At 37.8% G+C, this 26,601-nt stretch overlaps 1 protein-coding gene across 6 annotated transcripts in view; it reads right to left on the bottom strand.

Moving 5' to 3' along the window:
* LOC127422360 (amyloid beta precursor like protein 1-like) overlaps positions 1–26,601 on the bottom strand; it is a 75,625-nt gene that overhangs the window by 12,155 nt on the left and 36,869 nt on the right. For all 6 annotated transcript variants that reach the window (XM_051665816.1, XM_051665818.1, XM_051665819.1 and 3 more), the window contains 4 exons: positions 7,543–7,728; positions 3,952–4,081; positions 1,532–1,644; positions 910–1,106 (listed from right to left, as the gene is read on the bottom strand). In XM_051665816.1, coding sequence (XP_051521776.1) covers positions 910–1,106; positions 1,532–1,644; positions 3,952–4,081; positions 7,543–7,728 — 626 coding nt within the window. The remainder of the gene's footprint in view (positions 1–909; positions 1,107–1,531; positions 1,645–3,951; positions 4,082–7,542; positions 7,729–26,601) is intronic.

The following is a 26,601-nucleotide window of genomic DNA, read 5'->3' as shown; positions in this document are numbered from 1 at the left end:
GAAGATCGAGTTTGTCTTTGGGAGAAACAGCAACAAAACTAAATTTGGTTAGAAACCTAATTGAGTTTTTACATTGAAACCTGTTTGAGTCAAAAGATTAGAGCCTCTAGTTTCAACTGATATGCTATTTTTAAAATCTGAGCAATTTATTGTGAAACGCCAACGCTGCTAAACACAATGTAAACTAATGTGTACTTAAGCTTATTTTTCCCTTGGAAATCCTATAAACACTGTGCATTATCACATTGAGAATAAATGGGTTCATCCAAAAGCTGAATAATTTTGCTTTCAGAGCTTTCTATGGAGTTAGGATGAAAATAAGGTGCATTTTGAACTGTTTTGAGACCAGTGCAGACAGACAGCACAATGGAGGTTAAGTCCTTCACTAAATAGGAAGCAAGGGAGCATCCTATAGTGCATTAACTCCTAAAATCTGACCAAAAGTTTTGTTTTAGGCTGCAAATGATATTTGGACCACTCAACATGTTTGGCAGACATGGGACAGTGGTAATCAGTACATAGATTTAGAATTTATAATGTATAATTTTATTTTAATATGGTTGGCAGTGATTGGATGATGCTAGCCAATACTTTGAATCAGAATTAATTATTCTAATTTCTGATGTAACATCTGTAATGTCTTAAAAACATGAATAACCAACACTCCTGGAAACACAAACAATTTGATACAAAATATTTGACTTTCTATAGCTTGGTATTATTTAACATTTCACAACTTAGTCCCGCTGTCCACATATGTTGCCATATATTTTTCGAAAAACTATTTGCTTTAGAATTTATGTTTATTAGGTGCTACTAGTTACAAATAAAAAGAGAAAGGGAAAATGCACACAGCAGTCACACTTGGGTCTTAGGAGGTTAAGATTAATGGTCCACAAAGTTATATACCTAGTGGTAACTTTTTCTCCAGCCTTGGATACAAGAGGTGGTGTTTCTCCTTGTACAATATCTGTTGTCTCTGTCTCACCACGTCCAGTTGTTCCAGCCCTGCCGGGGCAACACACATACTCTACTCCACGGAAACGGTCACCACATGGCAACAGCATCCCATAACTATGCAACTCCAGACTATCAGCTGTGCAAGCCTAGAGAGGGACAGAGAGAGAGAGAGAGAGAGAGAGAGAGAGAGAGATTAAAAGAAGAACCACATTAAATCAGTTTCATTTTGACATTGAAGATGAATGACTGCAACAGGAATGCTTTTGAATGAGTTTGAAGTACATTTTTCTTTTTCCTCCCTTTGTTATTGAGAGTAGGTGCTGGAGGAGAAATGACCTACAAAATGCATAAGGGAAAACCTGAAGTACCAGGAGATACTACAGAGACAGATACAATATGAGAGATGAGACAGGAAATGAGAATAAGAGGATCATAGATCACAGCATGGGGTTGGAGTGCTACATCAGACTAACCATTAAAAATGTTAAGTTGTTAAAGCTGAATTCCATTTATAATTCTTTTTCAGGCTATATAGTTTCCACATTAATTTTTGATCTGGAATTTTTTTCACCTCTTTGGCAATGTTGTGCCAGTACACGTAGCTCTCGCAAGAGTCCATTTGCTCCTGGTGCAAAAAGCGGCAACGATCTGGAACCAGGAGTGCCTCACTTACATATTCACCAACTGAGAGATAAACAATAGGGTACAACATGATAAATAACAGTATAAGAGGACAGTTATAGGGGGTTGCTAAGAACGAACGTTTAAGAAAGGATACAATTATGGTAATGAATGTGATACTCAAATTAATACAATGAAAACAATGGAAGATGAGGTTGATCATTGTGCAGAAAAAGGAGATAAAACCAAAACAGTGGTGTTAACATTTCTGAAAATACCCACTTGGGCTGATGTGGCAAAATTAGAAAGTGGGAACTTTGAAATGTTTGCACTATGTGAGCAGAAACCAAGGACGAAGGCTTCTCAAAGCTAAACAGCTGTACCAGCATTACATATTCATCTAAAATAGTTCTGAGCCAACAGATTCATATTTTTTTTTTAGCACTGCAGAGTAAATAGTATACAAATTATTACTATGAATACTACATTGTAGGTAATACATTTCAGAATTATCCTGTACAAATCGCACTCTTAAGCCTTAAATGCATGGGTGTTTTGCTAATCATTGTTTCATACTGTACCTCAGGTCTTCAGCAACCTGGCACATATGTATTTCACAATTTGATCTAAAAAATGCCCAAATAGTGAACAATTTTCAAGACAATTAGAAAATAGTAAAATGTATTTTTTTTTTTAATTCATATTTTAATTTTAATTTTGAACTTATTAAAGAGATGATGCAATAAATGATAGAACGGGATTCATTAATTCCACACTGAAATTTTATGAGACACAACTGGCTGTAAAATACATATTGAGCCACACATAACACATAAGCTACACATATACAGTATATTTTTTTAAGGCACCTATTGAGTCTAAATAGGCGTACAACTTAAATAATTTCAGTAGTACACCTAAATGGCAATAGCCAAGTTGTTTATGTGTTGTACACTTGTTATTTTTTTACATCCACGTTGCTTTTTTTGTCAAATAGCAATGTGAAATGTTAATCAAGTAAATCACTGAAACAACAGTGCCACCTTAAGAAACAAACAGCATGTGTAATATCTATGTAAACATGCATTGGGATACTTGTAATTCGCCATTGTTTAGCAGAAAATGTACATTAAATAGTAGTCACTTGTAGGAATATAGCAAGTAGGTATTTGTTATGTACAGTAGTAAGCAAAGCATTAGATATCATGTGATGTAAACTTACAGTACATAGATATGAAAAAATCATATAAATATGATTTATGAAAGCTAAAATATATATTGCGACACTATAACATATCTCAGGTCCCTAACAACTGTACACTTTTGGCAATTAAGCAATTAGATTATTTATTTATTTATTTGCAGTTTTGGCATTTTTGTTATTGTTACAATATTCATTAGAAAAAGGTTAAGGAATACTAAAGAGTTGAAGACATTACTCCAATATATGTATGAGGTAGAGGGGGTAGAATGAGGTCACTAAAGACCCAAGGTATGTATTTAAGGGTTAAAAGGAATTTTTCACCCCAAAATTAAAATGATTTTATTATTCACTTATCTTTCAAATTGTGTATGCGCATATTCAAATGTGCAGCAAACTACGGCAAACGCGAAGATTTTCAGCAAATGGCAACTTAAATTTAGGTCTGTTGCTCACACAAAGCTATTATATTGGTTCAGTAGACGTGTAATGTAGCACACAAGTTATACTGACCACTTTTATGATATTTTAAACAAGGTGCACTCAGTAGTTTTTTTTTAAGTATGTCAAAGTGGCATACATTGGCTTACACTGAGACCTAGTGGCCTGGATGCTACATCATTTAAACACAGTAGTTTTCAGTTACCAGTGCCATTGTAGAAATTCACTATGCACAGTAAACCAGGATTAATTTAAACCATGAATGAAAGTGTCCAATAACAGGGCAGTTACTGAGATTAAGCAAGTAGTATTCAGTTGGTCATGTGATGCTAACATGGCTGCCCCCATGAGACGCCCCTGCTCCATGTTTTATAAGGTTACTGATATAACTGAACTCTTCATCTCACATGTGGTCATTATTTTATACATATGTTTCAAAATTACATTCCACGGAAGAATCGTATCAGTTTGGAACAAAATGATGGTGAGTAGACGATGACAGACCTTTCATATTTGGGTAAACTATTGCTTTGAATGTCCACCAAAGAATCCAGCTGAAGAAAAACAGTATATAACATACTGTACTCTGATCACAGATTATGGCAATTTCATGTAAAAATCATAGCCTGAAAATCTCAAATCTACATTGTTTGTAAATCTTGGTGATTTCTTGATAGGATTTTTGCCTTAGAAAGCATTCAAGGTGAGGTTTACGGTTCGCAACTTACCAAGACAACGGTAGGGCACAACAATAAAGGAACGGGTCTGACAGTGACCCCATCCTTTCTTACACCAGCCTGGGACGGTCGCTGGAGATGAAGCCTCTTCCACATGGGAGATCTGCAGTCCTGGATACATCTGATACACATACATAGAGAACGACATACAGCCAGACAATCACACACATAAACAAAAGAAAAGAGTTGGGAAGAGGAGTCAGGATCACAACAATTGGAAAAAGGATGAGAGACAGAGAAATAATAAATTTAGCATGCAGAAAAAAGAAAATACAAAAACACAGGGGAATGAAAGATAGAACCCTTTGGTTTTGCTGGTCTTAGCTGGTTTTAGCTGGTTTTAAACCAGCAAACCAAACTAAACTAGCCAGCTTGACTAGTCTAGGAGACAAGCTAACTATCATAGGCTGGTTTAAGCTTATTTTTTAACAGGAAAATGTAAGGGTAGAAAGAATGAGAGACAAAGAGGCAAAAAATAAACAATTTGGAACTACAATAAATTATCAATGTGGGCCATTTCGCCACATTTCTATATTCCAAAGTGAAGTAACTCTCTCCATTTTAATAACAAAGCACTATTACTGAGATCTAGGATAGCACCAATATCCTTTGTATTCTCAAGAAGTCTTGAGTCTGAAAATGTTGTTTAATGTGGAAATCCATCAATATGACCATAAGACTAAACCACACATGCAATTCATGACAAAGCAGACAAATAGATAATGGATTGTTTATGGATAGCTCAGGGTTGCTTTTTTGAATGAAAGATCCTCATACAAACAGTAGATGGAGTGCCTGAGTCAAATGTGGTGGGTAAGACTGCAACACTTTAAATAATGTGAACTATTTTTGAGTTTGGCCAGTAGGATGCCTATTATTCAAGAATTTCATTGACTCATACTCAGCCATCTGTACATTTTTAGGGCACTTATGATTAATAATAAAATCAAAAACAATTTTATATAATACATCAGGTGAGGGAGGGGATCACGACAGGAACAGAGAAAATAAACTGATGGAAAGATGCACGTATATTCAGGAATATACAGGAGTATATTGCCACATGAGGTTTGTTCTTTCACTATATATTTTTTCACATATATAGATCAGATTTGACAAGACAAGGTCAGTCATACAAAAATATAAATATTAATACACTTTTGCTTGCAAGTTTCCATGTAAGAATTCTAGACTCAGTAACCAAGACTGCAGTTCATTATATCATTACATTCTGTTCCAAAAAGGATTATTACAAAGCAGATAATTCCTCCTGGATGATTATTGGTCAAAACAGTGTTCCAGCTGTGCTAAAATACACAGTATAGTAATATGATATAGCCATGATTGAAAATCATCTGTTCACCTTGCTACTGTGTATTTCACTGCACACTGCCATTGAATAAAGTTCTGTTAATATATATATATATATATATATATATATATATATATATATATATATACACACACAGTACTGTGCAAAAGTCTTAGGCACATAAGATGTTTCACAAAAACATTTGTCTTAAGATGGTTATTTATATTTTCAGCTTTAGTGTATCAATAGGAAATATACATTTTAGACTCCCAAACATTTCTTTTGAAAATAGAATAGAATAGAATAGAATAGAATAACAGGGAGCCCTGCAACAGATGGCATGGTCCCCACAGAGCCCCCCACTGAATATTGAGTCAGTCTGGGATTACTAGCAGAGACAGAAGCAATTGAGACAGCTGAAATAGATAGAAGAACTGTGGCAAATTCTCCAAGAAGCTTGGAATATCCTATCTGCCAACAACCAAGAAAAACTGTGTCCAGGTGTATCTAGGAGAATTGGTGCTGTTTTAAAAGCAAAGGTGGTCACACCGAATATTGATTAACTTTTTTATGTTTACTGGACTTTGTATGACATTTAGTGATAAATGAAAACTATTTATTTCATTATTTTTTGAAGACATCATCACTATGCAACATTTTTCACAAGTGCCTAAAACTTTTTCACAGTACTATATATATAAATATATATTTCAAATTGATGTCACATAATATATACAATATAAACAATATACTGTTGTATATACAATATATTATATACAGTATAAAATAGCATATGAAATAGTTCCCTTATCATATTCATGTCAGAAAGTATTGTTCTAGGCTCAGGGATGTATCAAATGTATTCACACTGGGCTGAACAAAGTGAGAGTGGTAGCTTAGAGACATATGGTTAGGGATTATTATGTTCTAAACAAGCTCTGGCAATGATGCTGCAGTGCACTGACCGACCGCCTACTAGTCTAAACCTCATCGAGCCAGGAGAATGACACATTCTTTGGCCTCTTCATTGCATTAAATCTTTCAGTGTCACTCGTGCCAGCTAGCTTATGTATATGCCATCCTGTGCTAGGTTAGAATGTGGGCACAATAATGCTTTTAAAAGCAGAGTGATTGACTCGTTTAGCTCAGATTAGCCCACAATGAGGTGATTTTATATTGTGAAGCTAGGGACAGTGTGTTCATTCAGACATGGTTAGATAGACTGGCACCTTTATTACGTTATTTGGACTGACACTGCAATTTTCAGAGTTGCTGTCAAGCAATAACATAGAGGCTTAGAGTATTGTGCAATGATGATGCGTGACATAATGCCGTATTTGGCAAAACATTTATATTCAATGATCAAATGAATGCAAGGGAGGCCAGAATTTATCAATCGTGTTATCCTAAAGGGATAGAAATTGGAAATTTACAACGTTGCAAATCTTTAGGGATGAAGGGTAACACTATTTTGTAATGTTGCTATCCAATTGGGACAACGGAAAGTTCTGTATATGGAAGCGCTGCTGTAAACCAAAAAAAAATAAAATAAGGGAAAACAACAAGGCACCATTGCTCAACCCTAATTCCTCTAGATGAGACAACAGGGAATGACAAAACTTATAGAGTATTCTTAAAGAGAATACAGTCACATTAGCTGCACAATATGTTTCAGCCCGGGGCATACAGAGCTCATAAATCTCCACGGCTGATTGATGGTGAAAAATATTCTCATTATCCTGCACACTTAATACACCAAGAGTTAGAGACTTAGATTTGCAATGAGCATGGTGTTCTCTGTGTATGTTCATAAACTGTGCTGCACATTGCTATTATTAGACCAGTCTGCCCTCTGCGTTCACCTTGAGAATATGCCTGAGTGGAGGATGCTTCTCCACATAGTAATTAAACCAGTCGCCATGTATGCTAATTTAAATGCAGTGAGTTTGATGTTTTACACTTCACTGAAATTAATTACATGAAAGAGACCAAAAGAAAATAACAAAATTAAAATAAAAGAGAACATAATACAACAGAATTAACAAGTTTAGATCCCTAGTAAGTAGAAAAGAATAATGGATTGTAATAAATAAAAAAATTAAAAAATTAAAAAAAAAAAAAACAGAAAAAAAACAAAAAAAAAAACATAACATAACAGAACAGAACAAAAAACTGAATAGAGCAAAAAATAAAAAATAAACATACAAATAGAACAAAACAAAAATAGAATAGAATAGAATAGAATAGAATAGAATAGAATAGAATTGCACCTCCTGGCAGTATGACAGGATCTTGCTGGGCTGGGTGAAGCAACCCTGGCGCCCCTGAGGATCAGGTTCCCACTGTCCAGTCTCAGTGTTCATGTGCAGAAGCTGACGCCCACAAAACATGGCAATCTGTGGTTCTGCCACATGGGGACCACCAACTGGTCCATCCACTTCAGTCATAGCCAGAGCCTGAAAAAGAGAAAAAGATTTTGACTTTTTATTTAAATTAATCCAAACAAGCCTACATTTGTATACGGTAAAACATTACATTTACATGTATGATTTTGGCATGCTTTTTTTTTTTTTGTAATTAACCTTTTTTTTTTAATGAAATCATACAATAACAAGGAGATACAAAACATATATAAAAACAACATTTACACGTACGTACGTACATACATACATACACACATAATAATTATACTAACTATATCGCAATACTCTCTCCCCGCCCAAGAGCCCTCCAAAAACTCCAAATACCTGCCCCACTTCTGGATAAACAAATCCAAGCCACCCCATCTTCCCGATGACACCTCCACATAAGCCGCCACCCTCCCCACCTCCGTACACCACTCCAGATATAGGGGCGCACCAGCTGACCTCCAACCCCTCAAAATAACCTGCCTGGCGATCATCACACAGGTCAGAACCCAATTCTCTATATGACTATCCCCCACATCAATGACCGCCCCATCGCCCAGAACACAAAGTCTGGGGCAAAACTAAACACGAGTGCCAACCACGTCAGACACAAAATTCTGAACCTTCAACCAGAATTTGTGGATCTCAACACACCACCAAAAAACATGGGCCATGTCTCCATCCTCCGATTGGCATCGCCAGCAGGTGGGTGTGTCTTTAAGACCAAGCCTATACAATCTAGAGGGGGTCCAATTGAATTGATGTAAAATTTTGAATTGCATAAGATGCACCTTTGCATCTCTAGATGCAGACTTAATGTTTTAAGAATCCTAGCCCACACTCCCTCCTCCAATAACAAGTTGAAGTCTTTCTCAAATACTCTCTTAAGAGAGGTTAAAGCTCCGTCCCCCAAACTCTGAATTAACATGAAGTAATACACTGATGCCTCATGACCTTTTCCAAAAGCAGTAATCACCTCTCCTAGAGTATCTGCTGCTTTAGGGGGGGTGTGTGCTACTCCTAAAGACAGTACAAAGCAGGTGGCACAGTTGTAAATACCTATAAAACTGAGATCTGGGGATCCCAAAATGTTGAACCAGATTTTCAAACGAACTCAACACTCCACTCTCATATAGATCACCGAATGTAGTAACCCCCCTCCCAATCCACTCCGACCAGCAGAAAGGGGACTTACCGATACACAATCTTGGGTTCTGCCATATGCTCGAGGCAACATTTATATAAATGTCCGATTTAAACATTCTGGACACGTTTGTCCATACCAAGTGTACATGCGAAATAACGGGGCGTGACTTAACTTCTCCGGTTTGTTTAATAGAGAGGATTTGAAATGGTGAAATAGGGGCAAGAACTTCCTGTTCAATACCAAACCAGGGAGGGGCTCTCTCAGGTGGAAGAGACCAATGAGCCAAATGTCTGAGGCTGAACGCATAGTAATAAAACAAAATCTTGTGTAGGCCCAGCCCACCTTTGTCAATCGGCCTATGTAACTTATTGAAATGCAATCTGGGACACTTACCATTCCAAAGGAAGGACTTCACTATGCTATCAAATTGTTTGAAATAAGAGAGGGGGACATCTACAGGGAGAGATTGTAGCAGGTAGTTAAATTTTGGAATACAATTCATTTTAATAACATTAACCTTCCCAATCATTGATAAATGTAATGAAGCTCACTTGAAAACCTTTTTATTAAAGGGTCAAAATTAACTAAATCAGACAAATTTGCTGGGAATAAAATCCCCAAATACTTAATGCCCTGTTTGGGCCACTGGAAGGTGCCCGGCTGGAAAGCCGTTACTGGACAGTATGCTGTCAAAGCCAAAGCTTCGGATTTAGACCAATTGACTTTGTACCCTGAGAGTTTGGAAAAAGAGTTAATAATTCTGTGGAGGCAAGGCATAGATCTAGCAGGGTCAGAGACAAATAATAAAATATAATCTGCATAAAGCAGAAGCTTACGCGCCACACCTCCCGCCAGCACCCCTGGAAAATCATCCTCCTTTCTTATCGTGGCTGCTAATGGTTCCAGGGCAAGACAGAACAATAATGTGGAAAGAGGGCAACCCTGCCGGGTGCCCCTATCCAGAGTAAAATAATCTGAAATTAATCCATTTGTTTGTACCGCTGCTACAGGGTGTCTATAAAGTAACTTAATCCAACCAATAAATGTACTCCCGAACCCATACATTACCAAAATCTTAAAAAGATAATCCCATTCTACCATATCAAACGCCTTTTTGGCATCAAGTGAGATGGCAGCGGAGACTGATCATTCGCTACTGACCACATGATATTGATGAAACGCCTAATGTTATCAGAAGAGCTACGGCCCCGAATAAACCCCACCTGATCTATATGTATAAGAGATGTCATAACTTTACTTAATCGGTTAGCCAAAATTTTTACAACTAGCTGGATCAGGGAAATTGGACGGTAACTCTTACACTCGCTTGGATCTTTGTCCTTTTTAAGAATCAGACTGATCCGGGCTTGTGTCATGGTTGGCGGAAGCTTTCCATTCTTTAAAGATTCTGTATAAACTTCTAACAAAGTGGAGCCAGTTCTGTATCATAAGATCTAAAAAATTCAGCGGCAAAACCGTCTGGCCCCAGAGCCTTGCCTGTAGGCAAGGCCTTAATTACCTCGTCAAACTCCTCCAAGGTTATTTCAGAATCAAGATAATTTTTTTGCTCAGTTGTCAATTTAGGGATTTCTAATGGTTCCACATATTTTCTAATATCTTCATCATTAGACGAAGACATGGAACTATAGAGATCAAGATAGAACTCTTTGAAAGCATTATTAATATCAATGGCTGAGGTAAATATTTCACCATCAGCAGATTTCACTGAGGGAATGGTAGAAAAAGACTCTCTCTGCTTTATATATCTAGCCAAAAGCTTCCCTGTTCGGATGACATTCAGCGCTTCAGCTCTGCCTTGGCACTTTTAATATTCTCTTCCAACTCCACGAGTTCACGTGCTTTGGATTTTTTGGTGAATGAGACATACTGTATGATCCGACCCCTAAGAACCTCCTTAAGTGCCTCCCAAGCCACGCCCACAGAGGATACTGAGGACCAGTTGGTCTCCATATAAACATTGATTTCAGTCTTTAACATTTGTTGGAAATCAGTATTTTGCAAAAGGGATATGATATAGTGCCAGCTATATGATTTCTATTTCTCCGTTTGTGGCAACATCTCTAAACTCACCAGGGCGTGATCTGAGACTAAGATGTTTCCAATTGAGCAATCCACAACAGATGAAATGAGGGACTTAGATATATATAAAAAAATCTATTCTAGAATAAATCTTATGGACTAATGAAAAAAATTTATAATCCCTACCAGATGGGTTCAAAAGTTGCTAGATATCTGCAAGACCAAGATTTTTACACATCCTGTGAAGTGTCAGTGTTGCTCTAGTGGGCTTGCACACTTTTGCTTCACTATGATCAAGGACTGAATCCATCAAAAGATTAAAGTCTCCTCCCAATATTATATCATGAGGGGTGCCAGCGGCATGCAACATCCCTTCAAGATCTCCAAAAAAAACCCTGATCATCAGCGTTAGGTGTGTAAATATTAGCCAAAATCAGACTTTGCCCCTGAATTTCTGCTAAAACAACAATGACTCTTCCTAATTAATCTTTACTCTGTTTAAGACATTTGAATTGTAAATGTTTATTTATCAGTATAATGACTCCCCTACTCTTACTTGAGCCTGCACTAAAGAAAACATGTCCACCCCATATCTTCCCAAATCTTTCAGCTTCCTGCGAGGAAAGATGTGTTTCTTGAAGAAACACTATATCATATTTCTTACGCTTAAGAAAAGAAATAACCTTCCTTCTTTTTATGGGGTGCCCCAACCAATTCACATTCCATGTGGAGAGAGATAACCTACTCATAATAACATTTAACATATTGATATAATAAAAAATAAAAAATAAAATAAAATAAAATGTGTGTCAAAAGATTATACAGACCACATTCCCCATTAGTGCAACAATCAAACCCCGAACTTCCCCCCGAACAAAACAAACAGAAAAAAGAAAAAAGGTGCACATTGACCCCGCGCATGACAGTGCCAACTGGCGTCAATCCTTCTAAACTCAAAAGGTCCATGTATGCATACGAGAGCCCCCGCGACAACTTTGCCATCTGACTGCTCAAGTCCGGTGCTTCTGCACAAATTTTGTGAGGCAAAATTACATAACAGAAAGTTTCAAAGTTTCTTTGAGTGTCGTTCTTCAAAACAAACTCCAGCTGATAGGTGGAGCCAAAGCAGAAAGAAACAAATATGGCGCCCAGCTTCCTCAGACAATCGAATCACTGAACAGCGAGTCAGTCCACTAATATAAGAAAGAAACATCAAATGGCTTACTCACTCCAATGTATTTATGAAGGAGAGTGCCAGTTTTGGACATGTAAATACTTTGCTGCCATCCTTGGTGTCTATTCTCAGTTTGGCCGGAAACATCAGCGCAAAAGCGATCTTCCATTGATGTAAGAGTTTCTTACATTCCTTGAACCGATCGCATTTCTCTCTTGTCGAATTCGCAAAGTCAGGGAACAAGAAAATATTGTAATTCTTCCAAGTAAGTTTTCCTTTGCTCCTTGCCTGGTGCAACATAAGATCTTTATCGGATGATCTCAGAAATTTAGCCAGGATTGATCGGGGCCTGTCTCCCTCAGCAGATCTGCAAGCAGGGACTCTGTGAGCTCGCTTGATTTCCAGAATTTCACCATATCTCTGCCTTCTTCAAACTCAGGAATTCCAACAATTCGTATGTTATTCTTTCGGTTCATATTTTCGAAATATTCAAGTTTTTCCAAAATGTATTCCAAGTCTGTTTTGGACGCGGGCGGATTAGCGGATAATTCCCTTTCCGATGATTCCAGATAATCGATTCGTTTCTCAACATCTGTGACTCTTGTGACCAACTCAGAGAATTTTGTTTCCATCGCCATAATCGATCAACGTATTACAGCAAGATCCTCCAAGTCAGCAACAACCTTCGTCAACATCACCGAGATGTTAGACAGTTGACGCTGGATTTCATCTCCCGAGTCCCCGGCTCGCAGGCCCGTCAGAGGCCTCAGCTTGAACACGTAAGTGTCTTTTAATTTCTCCAGAGTCTGAGGATTTTGAATTCTTTGCCATGTTTACCTCAAAGAGCAAGTATGTAACTGGGTGTATCGAATCTCACCAGATTATAACATGAAAATACTTTTAAAAACTAGCAGTGCGCAGAGCTCGCAATCACACGTCTTCTTCTCGCATGGCGTCACGTGTCATCCGGCATGTTTTCTTAAAAAACTAGACATACCAAAAGAGCTGTAACATATACTTGAATTATTTTGTGCCACTAGCGTCACAAATAATGAAATCAAATCAAATCAAATGCTTCGGCCAACAGATAGTTTTCTCCCAAACTCATGCCATCGGTTGTGGAAATTAGCTTGTATATGGGTTACTGATGTTGTCTCTGCATATTATGCTGTGATAGGAGGAAGTAATTTACAATATCAAAAATATTACACACTTAGGCTTTAAGGATAAATACTAAAAGACAAATAATAAGAACACTCCTTTAGTTCCATTCAAAACAAAGCCAAAGGTCCAGATTATCAGATCATTACAATTCTTAGAGCAACACAAGAGCAAGAAACTGTATACAGAAAATGCTCAGCAACCAAATAAACTCTCATTCAATCTTTAATTTAATCTTATATATTACAGAAAGAAAAAGAGAGATAATTCAAATTGATCTGCACCATCTTGGGTTCGGAGTGGCTTACATTCAGAATAAAAACAAATTTAGCCTATAGCTGTCTGTTATTACTTACCACCAAGTGATAAGAACATTTTGAGTACAGCAGAAATTATATGGAAAGTGGAAAGTACAGGACAAGGAGAGACACGGAGACAGGGAGACAGGGAAGAAGGGTGAGTTCAGTTGTTATCAGCTGCCCTGACAGCGTCGAGGAAATGTAACATGGAGGCTCATTATTGAATTTCAAATTGAGCCAGAAAACCAGACTTGCAGATAACCCTAAATGCAGCTTATACATCTTCTATCAAACCTGTGTGTGTTTGTGTGTGTGTGTGTGTAACTGGAGGACAGGCATAGGCAGTATTCTCAACCACAAAAGTGCACAGCAACTCAGAGAACCCGAAGGAAATGAACAGATTCATATGGCTTGAACTGTGCATCACTGATAGGCACAAATATGTCTGGTTACCCATCAGAAGAATTTTTTTTTTTTTATTAAGGGAAAAGGTACACTATTATATTCAAAAATGTTATGAGTGGAAGTGACTCAATTTGGTAATTGTCATTTTTTTCATCAAAATAATGTGCCATCATTACCCCTAAATATCCTGTTTCCAGGTTATCTACATAATACCCTCCCCACAATCCTCTCTTCATTATCTTTGGCTATATTCGGAATGGAATACTAGCATACTGCTTACTGCACAGTATTAATTGTATACTGCACATTATATATAAAAAATAGAATGTATGTCAAACAATATACAGTATGCAATGCTAATTGTTTACATAATTTATAATTAATTAATTATCACACATTTGCAGTGAAATTCTTTTTTTCACATATCCCAGCTAAGCCAGGGTCAACCATGATATGGCACCCCTGGAGCAGATAGGGTCAAGGGCCTTGCTCAAGGGCCCAACAGTGGCATCTTGGTGGTGCTGGGGCTTGAACCCCTGACCTTCTGATCAGTAACCCAGAGCCTTAACCGCTGAGCCACCACTGCCCTGACTACAACATTGTATGCCCCGGAATATATAAATATTCCGAAAATGTGAAAACTGTGAACAGTATACAGTACTATAGTAGTACGCCATTATGAACACCATATGTACCTAATTCATTCTTCCTTCACTTCACTCAAGATTCTATTTCAATCATTTACTCCACCTATCTCTTTTTCTTTCTCGCTATCTCTGGCAAAGGATGTTGGTATTGATCTGAAATCTGTTCAGTACTCCTGGAGGAGGGCCCCGGGGACAGCCACACTAGCAGAACAAACAGTAACCCGTGCCAGAGTCAGGTGTTAATACAAGCTCATTGACCAGCAGGTCACTTGAGTACATCAACATAGAGCAGGAAACAAGGGATCGGAGCAGAGGAGGAAGCCTAATCAGGGAAGAGGGTTCATTTTATCTGGTTATATATCTATTTAATTGTGTAAAGCATAGTAGCTGTAGTGAGCACACTAATCTGTTCTCAGTAATGGGAAAAAATGAGTGTTTTATATTATGTGCATATCACTTGACTTGCTCAACAGAAACAAGCCCCGCATAGATTTACATTTGTTCATTCAGTAATATTTGCAAATGAAATGACTCTGGTCAAGCTCTGATCTAATGATATAGCACTTTGGATTTACAGCTGAGGTTATATTAATTTAGAAAAGAGAATGCCAAAAAACTAAAACAAAAAAGCAATATGATCTGAAGTAGCAATATATGCATTTGCATACACGATTTAATTAAAAAGAACACAAAATGAAATGCTTTTCAAAACTAGCTAATTTATTTAGATAAAAAATAAAAAAAAGAAGTTTATAAAATAAGCAATAATCACATAAACACATAATTTTGTTAAATTAGAAACAAAATGTAAACTTTCTTTTATGTAAACTTTAGGGCAACTAAATGAAATCAAAATGCACAAGAATCATAAGAAATGTCACAGAAGATGACACAAGGCTGCATTTCAGAAATGAAAAATACTGTGCCTTACAAAGCATCATTATCCTGGGGTTTGTCGGGAGTGATTTATCCTGGATTAAGTCTAATCTGCTAAATTAAGAGTACATTTTATATCAGGGGTACAAAGACTGAATTAAAGAGAAGCAACAACTTTACATGGGTGACTGTTTATTATTATGAAATCATTAATTATTTTTGCTTCACTTGGACTGTTATATAATCATATTCATCCAAAATTATCCTTTGATGAACAAAGCAATTTTTAATGCTTGACTTTTAAGATTTAACAGTGTATTGAATGTTAATAATAAAAATAATAATAACAATTTACTGTATTTTAAAGTGTGTATAAACATTATTACAAATATACTGTATTGTTAAATCTTAAAATATCTGTACATTACTTATCTGTAAGCGTTTATATTTGACATTGATTCTCAGTACAATTCATCCCAAGTGTCAAGCTACATTGAAGAATTCAGGCTACATACATTTCCTATTCATCTTTTTATACAGTCAATAACTTATACAAGTTTGGTTCTGTGGCCAAGTGTGTTTCTATGTAAATTGTAATGACTAATGACAAACAACACATTTTAACATGTAATTATAACACCAGACACTGTGCACGTCAAGCCTGAATATCATTTTGCACGCGTGCCTTTTGAGGAGGAGTGCTGCAAGGTTTCACGGCTCTTCGCTGGTGGGTGGAGAGACACAATCAAAGCTAAAAAACAGCTCTTAGAACCCCGTCACATGTCTTTTACACTCCAAAGCTTGCTGCATTTCAATGACATCCCCAGTGAGGGCACCAATCTGGCAACCCAGGCAAAGACTGGAAAGCTGCCATACTTTAATCTTCAGTGACAGACAGTGTGAATGACAGAGAAGACACATAGAACTCAGGCAACCAATTAGAGTAGAGATGCCCACGGGGAAGAGGGGGTAAAAGAAGCAGAGGGAGAGAGCAAGCCGAAATGTGAGAGTGATCAAAGGCAAACCGTGCCTCTGCTGGCCGATGCAAAAAACGTTTGAAGTCCTAATAAAAATTTATGAGAAAATAAATATATAAATCAGAGCTGTAAATATACAATAAATATAGTGGGCCCGCAGGAGAGAGCAGCATTAGTGCAGAGCTGAGAATAAGAGCCAAATGCCATTAGGAGCCTGTTGGATTAAAAATTATGAAAAAAATCTCATCAGCTTGAAGCCTTGATGAATTGGTTATTGCAGTGCGCAAAAGCATGTTCTGAAAGAACCAGGATAACCCTGGGGTCATGAACTTGTGCTTAGTCAACGCTTAATTTCATCTGTCGATTGCTGCTCATAAAACTGCTCTCAGACAAGTGATCATCTGCTCATTTCTAGGGATGGGCATTTTCAAGTAATTTTGAAGATGAGTACTCTAACCCACAAAAAATGGGTACTTGATTACTCGTAAATTAAAATGCATGTTAAAAATATCACATAAGTGAATCTTATATTTAATATGTTCCCACATATATTACATATATGTGGGAAACTCTATGGATTTAGTGGAATTAGGGATGCACAATTATTTCGTCAACCATATCGGTATCCAGACTGTGAATTCGGCAACAGGAGGTTGAAAGTTCTGCTGCTGAAATCGGTCTATGTTTCCAGAAAATCGAACCACTGCCCCCAGTGGCCAAAGCTAGAAGTGTTTCTAAATGTATGGGAACATGTACGCTCGTTTCCAGGTAAAATGTCCACAGGGTGGTGCATAAAGCGAGTTGTATTTGTAGTAGATGATGTACTACAGTCAACAGTAACACATACTTTATTAACTCTACCCCCTAACCCAAACCCCATCCCTAAACCTAACTCTCAGTGGAGTAAAGATGCCAGAGGGAAAGGTGAACATGCAAAAATATCTAATGGGAGATGGTGTTTGTAAGTAATTCAGTAAAATGTGGTCGATTTCAAGGTACATGATGTTATTGAGAAACTTTTCAATTTCCAGTGTGATCATCCAGTTTTAGTGGTTGTATGTCCATGCAAATCTATTTGTAAAAATTACACTACATGTCCATGGGCACTTTCCACATACTTTGAAGTACAACACATGAAAATGTGCAGTATTTTTCACACACTGAATTACAGCAATGCTTTGATGTTTACATGAATGTATTAGGCTGATAAGGATCAGCCAAGCTGAAGTTTAGAGTTTTCTTAGACCTCTGATGTGGTTTAAAACAGGATAAACCAGGGGCTAGTATGGTGTACCTCTATCTGCTGAGATTCAAAACTATTCAGATAATGGGATGAGTTTTTTTTTTTTTTTTAATTGGAGGAAGGTCATAGCCACATGGGAGAGTTCCGGATATATGAGAAGATAACGTGCTTGCACTTGCACAGCTCTCAGTTCCATATGCACATACGGCACAAACACACACTCAGAAACACACACGGTCAAGATCAATACCTAGAGCTGCTGTACAATCTAGCTCCTTCAATCAATATCAGTGCATCATGAGCCCTGAGGTCTGATCTAAAACACTCTCTCACACACCTACGCATGCACTCACAGACACATACACAAACACAGAATGCTAGTTATATACCAAGTCTTAAGGCTCAGGTTAGATCGCATTCTGGGATTGCAGATACGCGTGACTCCATGATGAGCATAATGTGATTAATTCTTTAGCCAGTGTCCACAATGGCAATGTTCAGAATAGCATACTACCATTCAGGGGCGGACTGGCCATCGGGAGCACTGAGCGTTTTCCCGGTGGGCCACTGGTTAATTTGGGCCGGTCCGCTGCTGTACAAGTACCACCAGGCCGCCCTGGGCTCCAACATGGCCGTGCGGGAACCCGTAACAGAGTGAGAATTCAATAAACTTAGTAAGGTCAAAACAACACAATGGCTTTAACTCTGAAATCATGTATTGACTTTTATTTTGAAATCGCTTACACAGTGGCACAGTCTCCATATGTGCATGTTTACTCCGTAACTCACATGGACTTTATTTTTTGACATACAAATCACAATAATGGTGACAACCAAAACAACATATTAAGTATAAGATGAGTTCTGAATAATCACAAAATGACAAATAACTGCAAGTTACAAATACAATAACAGCAGCGTAAATAAATCGGCAAACAGTAAAGCTATAAGCAATACATAGTAATTTGCATAATTTATTCATACCGCAAAGCATTACTGGGAGCTGAAGTGCAGCTTGCTGAATAATGCTCACACCTGATAAAAATGCAGAAAATAAGTCATGAAAAATATTACTTTGTGGCTATTTAAGTCTTTGAGGCTTACTTTGTTTAAAGGATAGCAGAAACGGCACTTGTCAAATCACTGGACTTTTCACTTTTTCTCAAGAATAACCTGGGGAAGGAATTAAAACACTGCAGATATAAAGATGCAACAAACTCATTTAGAGTGAACATATGTGAACAAAAAAAAGGTATGTTTTTAATTTATTTATTTTTACATAAATTTATGTTTGTTTAAATTTATATATGTACATATTCTAGCCAACTTTGTTTTCATTGATTTTTTGTAAATAAACATTTACACATAGTTATGTGGGTAATTGACATGAAATTTTAAGCACTGTCATCAGTGTCCTGCTGTGTGACACTTTCTTCATCTAACTATTTTAAACAACATTTTATGATCTTGTATAGCTATATATACATACAACATATAATATATTATTATTATACTTGTTGTTTCTGCAACCTCATTTTCACTAAGACAATAGTTTTTTGCACTTCTAGAAAAAAGTTGAAAGATCTTTAAAATATTTGAAGAAATGCTGACTTGTCACAGTACCTAAAATAGACACTTTCCCTTGTACATTCATGTACATTTTAACCTAAAATCTGTAGGTTGGGAAAAAAAGTTTTCAGACATGTTATTTGTCTGAACTATAAAGTGCTTATTTTTAGTGCTTTCTCTGAAAAATCCACTCATCACATTTACAGCGGTTTTATATGTTTTAAAGTTATGACAATTTTGCACTGGTGGGGCCCGTTGTCATGACTAGCAGTCAATAGAAATGTATTTTTTTCAACACAAGAATCTGAAATTGAGCCTGAAAATGAAATAAATGAGCCGTTGTGGTGTGTTGCGGGCCGCTCTAGGTCAGAAAGTCCAGGGCCACTTTTTAGTCCCAGTCCGCCCCTGCTACCATACTTCCTACTCTCACTACTGCTGCAGTATATAGTATAGTATATACAGTTTGCCAGTTTGTATTCATAAACAGTATACTGCAGAAAAAGTTAGAGTAGTCTGGTAGTATGCTATTCCAAATATAGTAATTATTTGATCGGACTGCCAAATGTTGATGTGACAAGCTCATGTGACAACTGTAGTTTGAAACATTTACCATGGAATAATGTCTACTGTTTTACTTATAGTACTATTTAAAAATAAAATAGCAAGCAGCATACAGTGTATACTGTGCAGTATTCAGTAAGTAGCAAACTAGTATTCCATTCGGAGTTTCGTCCGAAGCAGAAAAGCACTAAGCAGCAACTTCAAGCATTAGTTCTGGTGTATTATGGATGACAGAGATGAACACACACCCTCATTCACTACAAAGTATTCAAGGTGCAGCCTTATATCTTGCTTGTTGATGACAGACCTCATCTGTCATGAAAAAAATGAAAAGGTCAACAACGCACGGGTAAGTTGAAAAGAAAGATTTATAAAGGTTTTTCCTTAAGCACTCAGCCCTGTGCTCCAGGAGATACAGAAATAAACTGCAGTAAAGCGAATGGCTGCATGTAAACAACATATGATAGCACATTCCCCTGCAGGTTGAACCACGACTGCATTATTAGAGACAAAAAGAGAGCAAGGTTATAGATCTGGTTATAGTTTTGCTCTGAGGCACGAGCTGAAATAAGCACAAGATAAAAACGAAAAACAAAAAGCATACAAAGACGCTTTCCGAGAGTATATTTGGTAAGATTTTACAATAATGTTCTAAGTGTTTACATTAGTTCATGTATATATGCATGAACTAACAATGTAGCATACACTAGTTTTTACAGCATTATAGTTTATAGTTAATTTATAGTTCATAATGCATTTATATACTATATATATATATATATACACTGTATTGCCAAAAGTATTCGCTCACCCATCCAAATAATTGAATTCAGGTGTTCCAATCACTTCCATGGCCACAGGTGTATAAAATGAAGCACCTAGGCATGCAGATTGCTTCTACAAACATTTGTGAAAGAATGGGCTGCTCTCAGGAGCTCAGTGAATTCCAGCGTGGTACTGTGATAGGATGCCACCTGTGCAACAAGTCCAGTCGTGAAATTTCCTCGCTACTAAATATTCCACAGTCAACTGTCAGTGGTATTATAACAAAGTGGAAGCGATTGGGAATGACAGCAACTCAGCCACGAAGTGGTAGGCCACGTAAAATGACAGAGCGGGGTCAGCGGATGCTGAGGCGCATAGTACGCAGAGGTCGCCAACTTTCTGCAGAGTCAATCGCTACAGACCTCCAAAGTTCATGTGGCCTTCAGATTAGCTCAAGAACAGTGCGTAGAGAGCTTCATGGAATGAGTTTCCATGGCCGAGCAGCTACATCCAAGTCATACATCACCAAGTGCAATGCAAAGCGTCGGATGCAGTGGTGTAAAGCACGCCGCCACTGGACTCTAAAGCAGTGGAGACGCGTTCTCTGGAGTGACGAATCACGCTTCTCCATCTGGCAATCTGATGGACGAGTCTGGGTTTGGCGGTTGCCAGGAGAACGGTACTTGTCTGACTGCATTGTGCCAACTGTGAAGTTTGGTGGAGGGGGGATTATGGTGTGGGGTTGTTTTTCAGGAGCTGGGCTTGGCCCCTCAGTTCCAGTGAAAGGAACTCTGAATGCTTCAGCATACCAAGAGATTTTGGACAACTCCATGCTCCCAACTTTGTGGGAACAGTTTGGGGATGCCCCTTCCTGTTCCAACATGACTGCGCACCAGTGCACAAAGCAAGGTCCATAAAGACATGGATGAGCGAGTTTGGTGTGGAAGAACTTGACTGGCCTGCACAGAGTCCTGACCTCAACCCGATAGAGCACCTTTGGGATGAATTACAGCGAAGACTGCGAACCAGGCCTTCTTGTCCAACATCAGTGTCTGACCTCACAAACGCACTTCTGGAAGAATGGTCAAAAATTCCCATAAACACACTCCTAAACCTTGTGGAAAGCCTTCCCAGAAGAGTTGAAGCTGTTATAGCTGCAAAGGGTGGGCCGACATCATATTAAACCCTATGGATTAAGAATGGGATGTCACTTAAGTTCATATGCGTTTAAAGGCAGATGAGCGAATACTTTTGGCAATATAGTGTATATATATATAAAATACTAAATGAACTTAAATGTTAAAAATGTATTATTATACTGTAGGTAGAAATAAACATTAATCAAGACAAATGGTGTAAAAATATTGTTCATTGCTAGTTCATGTTAGCTTTTGTGTTAACTAAAGTAACATACAGTATACACCTTATTGTAAAGTGTTAGTGTATGTTTTAATCGAGCAGAAAAGAGTACTTGGGTAACTGATGCATGGCTGATGCATAACATGTCCATGAACTTTATTTTAAATTAACGTCAAGATTTTAGATTAAAAAAATAAATAATAATTATGAATATATAATGGAAAGTGTATTTTAAGTGCTGTTACTGGTTAATTCATTTTATATGTTCCTGTGGTGTGACAAATGAATTCTGAAAAGTACAAATATTCCACACAGCTGTATAATAATTATAAAAGAATCTGCAAAATGCTGTTTAAAATAGTTTTTGATGTAGTATAGCATGTTACACTATGGGTATGTCAACTTCCCATTTAAAACAATGTGCAGAGGATAAAATACCAGCATTCATACACTGCTCTCAATGGAAATTACGGCATTTTATACTACAGCTCGTTAAAAAGAAAATCCCATCAACAAGATTTAGTCAATGTTTTATTTTAATAGACCACGGCATCTAGCAAATGTAATTAGATTACGTTCTGATCCATTCCATTAAGTTCTGTTCAATTCGGTTCAAAAGCTTTATTATCCATTAGCTTTAAAAACAGAAAATTATATTTGAGTCATAATGCAAGTCAAGCTCCATTGTAATGCCACTGAAAAGCTTCATTTGATTCCTGTATGCTCTCAAATTCTAACATTCAACATCTACCGATTAAACCCAGTGAAACGACCCAGACTACATTCACAAATAACACCGCTCCATTTAAAAACATTGCCTGAACTGATTTGTTCTCTTCCACCGGTCCACCTCGCCATCTGTACAATGGAAACTCAAGATTTAATTGTTCATTTTTTTAATAACAGTGCCCACACAGCATACTGTTTTTGAAACTAAGCATGAAGCCATTTAGACTGGGCTGCAGTGACGTGTGTTTGCACTTCCCTCATTTTGAAAGAGTCTGGATGTCGTGATCGATTTTCCCTCTGCCAAAGTGGAGTGCAGAAAGCTGCCCACTTTTGCTCAGCTCATCCAGGCAGAGAGTGAGTGCTCGCCTTACCCGAGAAGCTCCTTAATTGGACAGTTAGAACTGGGTGCATCCAGTCTGAGTATAACAGACCAGGAAAGTCCAGCACACAGACACGCACCTAATCAGATACACTGAAATGTGCCTAATTTAGCACAAGTATTAAGCCAGACCTTGAACTAATGACTGCTAACCTAAACAAGCTCCACACACAAGACTACTTTTGACATAGCCAGACCTATATATTGCTGCTTAAAGGTGATGTTAGCCTCGGTCACCAATTACTTTCACTGTATGGAAAAAAGATGCAATGAAAGTGAATGGTGACTGAGGCTAACACTCTGCCTAACATCTCCTTTTGTGTTCCACAGGGGTGTTGATCTGATTAAATATTCTACACCAGTTTTGGTCGTAGATGCAGTATGACATCATGCCTTAGGATGATGCAATCATGAAGAGCTGCTGGATAAGGATGCCAGTCCATTACATGTCACCATTTAATAAGTCAACCTACAGACTGCCCTGCAGTAAATCCAGTGTGTGTGTGCATGTGTATGTGTGTATGTGTGCTTGAGTTCTCTGTTCAGTACAGATGTAGTCATCTCTATTTATACCGTGGGATGAGCAACAGACCATGCATCATTTTAGACATGTGACTGTTAGTCAAGATTATCGAGCTGCAGATTTTTTTAATGTTAATGTTCTTTGCAATAATGGGGCAGCACTGAATAGTGGTCCCTCCACGCTAAGGATTTAGGACAAAACAACAATCAATATTCACCTACTGTATTAAATTCTTTAAAAAACAACAACAACTCCGGGAATCATGGGCTGTGAAACGTAGGCATAAATGTGATGTAGGACAATTAAAGGGAAGTGTGTAATTTCTACGCCACTAGCATCACCAAACAGAATTGCAAAAATAATGTCTATGTAACCAGTCTAGCTCAAGCCACTCCAGGCGGGATTCAAACCAGCATGGAAGGTGGGATGGGAGAACATATTTAACAGAAAAAATTACACACTCTTTAAACTTGAAATATTTTGCTTGAAAAGTGTGCTTGTGCTTATCTTTCTTTAAAAATACAATAATATGAATGGACTGTACATCCATCACTCAGCCTCATTTGCATTTGTGTCAAATTTGATATAACATCTACCCTGACAAAAGTCTATCGCTACATAAGATGATGATATAATATACATACACATAAAAATCAAACTTAAACACGTTGAAAAACCCATAGCAGCTTTAAGTCCCAGGAGTTCAGCCAACTCTTATAGTCAATATTTCACAGCAAGTTTTATCATGTCAGGAAGTGTCCCTGGAAACACTTCTTCCTCCATCTCAGCAGTACACTGTGCTTTTGCCGCAGTTTGGGGGAAAAAATAGAAAGGAACATGCGCAAACCACTCACACAAAAGTGCTTGTCTTTCTGCTGGACAGATGGCCCCAGTAGTGGGTGGCAACCCGGATCTCCAGCCCCCTCCAACGTTTCGCTCACTCACTTTCTGCTGATCTCAACCCTGCACAATCTGTCTACCCCTCCCTTTCTCTCCGTGTCACTCTCCCTCGTCCATCCTCCCACCCCCAGCCGGAGTATTACGGCCCCTACAAGATTTCAGTGCATTCATCATTGTAATCATGCTGATTAATTATTCAGCACTCAACTTTGTTTGCCTGCCAGCCCTTGATTAGGAGAACGAAGAGTCAGCTGGGTTTTGGAGTAGGCAAAAGCTTGATGAAAGAGTCCGGACAGTCTCGGTTCTGTCGGACGCTAATTGCATGCCCCATGCTAATTGCATGCTGTAATTAATGTTAGCGAAAGGCAACAAGGTGTGAAGCCATCAATTCTCACACTTAGCTGGTGTGAAGAGAGGACAACACAGCAGGAATGAGATGTTATGGGGGCAAGTAGTTGGATTTCCCATGCTGAAAAGACCAGCATGAATTTCCAACATGGTCCATGCTTGTTTAGCCAGTGAACCAGCAAAATGTAGCTGTTGAATCTTCACCACAAAAAAATTTAATTATACAACATACATTGAAACAAGATATATTTACTTGAGAAGGGATATGACTTGTTTTCAGAAAATATATGCTGAATCAAGTTTATTGTTCTTACCCCATTTTGTCTCATTTTAAACATAAGCTTTGTTACATTTTGATAGATTTATTATTAAAACAGAGAAAAAAAAAAAAACGACGGAGAAAGAAAAATTAACTTAATTAGACCTACAGTATATTCCCTTAAAACAGGTCTTAATATCTCATGCAATTTTTTGCTGCTCAAGTACATTTATCTTGGTTTAAGTATGTATTATTATTGCAGGAAAACAATAATAATACATACTTAAATTTTTATTTTTTTTATTTTTTATTGCAGTGTTGTCAACCATCATTGTAGTCCTAGTTCAGAATGATCACACTATGAATTCATTAACAGTATTTTTACTTTTACCTTATTTTCCTGAAAAATAACTTTAAAGCTAGAAAAAAAAAAACAAACATGAAAAGCTGAAATTTTTTTCAGATAAATCTAACAATATGTAGTGGGGTTTATACTTAAAATAAATTAACAAAATAATAATAATGCCAATCATCAAGTTTTCAAAAAAAGATTCTTACCCAATAGGCAAATAGTTTTTCTTGATATAAGCATAAACAGTCCTACATTTTGGGGGGTCTGGGTAGCTCAGCAAGTAAAGATGCTGACTACCACACCTGGAGTTGCAAGTTCAAATCCAGGGTGTGCTGAGTGACTCCAGTCAGGCTTCCTAAGCAACCAATTGGCCCAGTTGCTAGGGTAGGTAGAGTCATGTTGGATTAACCTCCTCAAGGTCGCTATAATGTGGTTCTCGCTCTCCACGCACGTGGTGAGTTGTGCGTGGATACCACGAAGAATAGCATGAGCCTCCACAAGCGTTAAGTCTCTGCGGTAATGCGCTCAACAAGCCACATGATAAGGTGTGCGGACTGATGGTCTCAGATGCGGAGGCAACTGAGATTCGTCCTCTGCCACCCGGATTGAGGCAAGTCACTACACCACCACGAGGACTTAGAGTGCATTGGGAATTGGGCAATCCAAATTGGGGAGAAAAGGGGAGAAACCACCCACCCCCCAAATAAAATAAAATACAACATTCTGTTTGATTTCTCTGAAAACAAGACACATTATTTTGTCATTTTGCTTCTCAAGTAATTTTATCTTGTTTTAAGAATTTCATATTTTTACTGGAAAACAAGACAGTAAAACTCAGTAAGAAAATAATTTTTTGCAGTGTAAGTCGAAAGTTCTGCTGCTGAAATCGGCCTGAAAATGACAAAAATTTGAATCACTGCCCCCTCTGTCCAAAGCTGGAAGTGCTGTTGAACATACAGATCGATATCTTCAAGTATGCATAGCTGCAGACCACAGACCAGAGACCTCCAAGTGGGAGGGTCTCACGCCGCAAGTAGGAGGGCGCCTCCAAATGGGAGGAGTTTATGCTGCAAGTAGGTGGAAATCCCATTCACAACCAAGGTTGGATATCTGTACAGCCCACTTGAAGCTAAAGCCCACCCATTTGGAGCTGGCTCCGACCTCCGTTTATATCAGACTTGATCCTTTGATATAAAATAAAATTATCC

This window comes from Myxocyprinus asiaticus, chromosome 31, assembly GCF_019703515.2.
Source record: "Myxocyprinus asiaticus isolate MX2 ecotype Aquarium Trade chromosome 31, UBuf_Myxa_2, whole genome shotgun sequence".
Lineage (NCBI taxonomy): Eukaryota > Metazoa > Chordata > Actinopteri > Cypriniformes > Catostomidae > Myxocyprinus > Myxocyprinus asiaticus.
The sequence above is the reverse complement of the archived record's forward strand: the minus strand, read 5'-3'. Positions and strand labels throughout refer to the sequence as shown.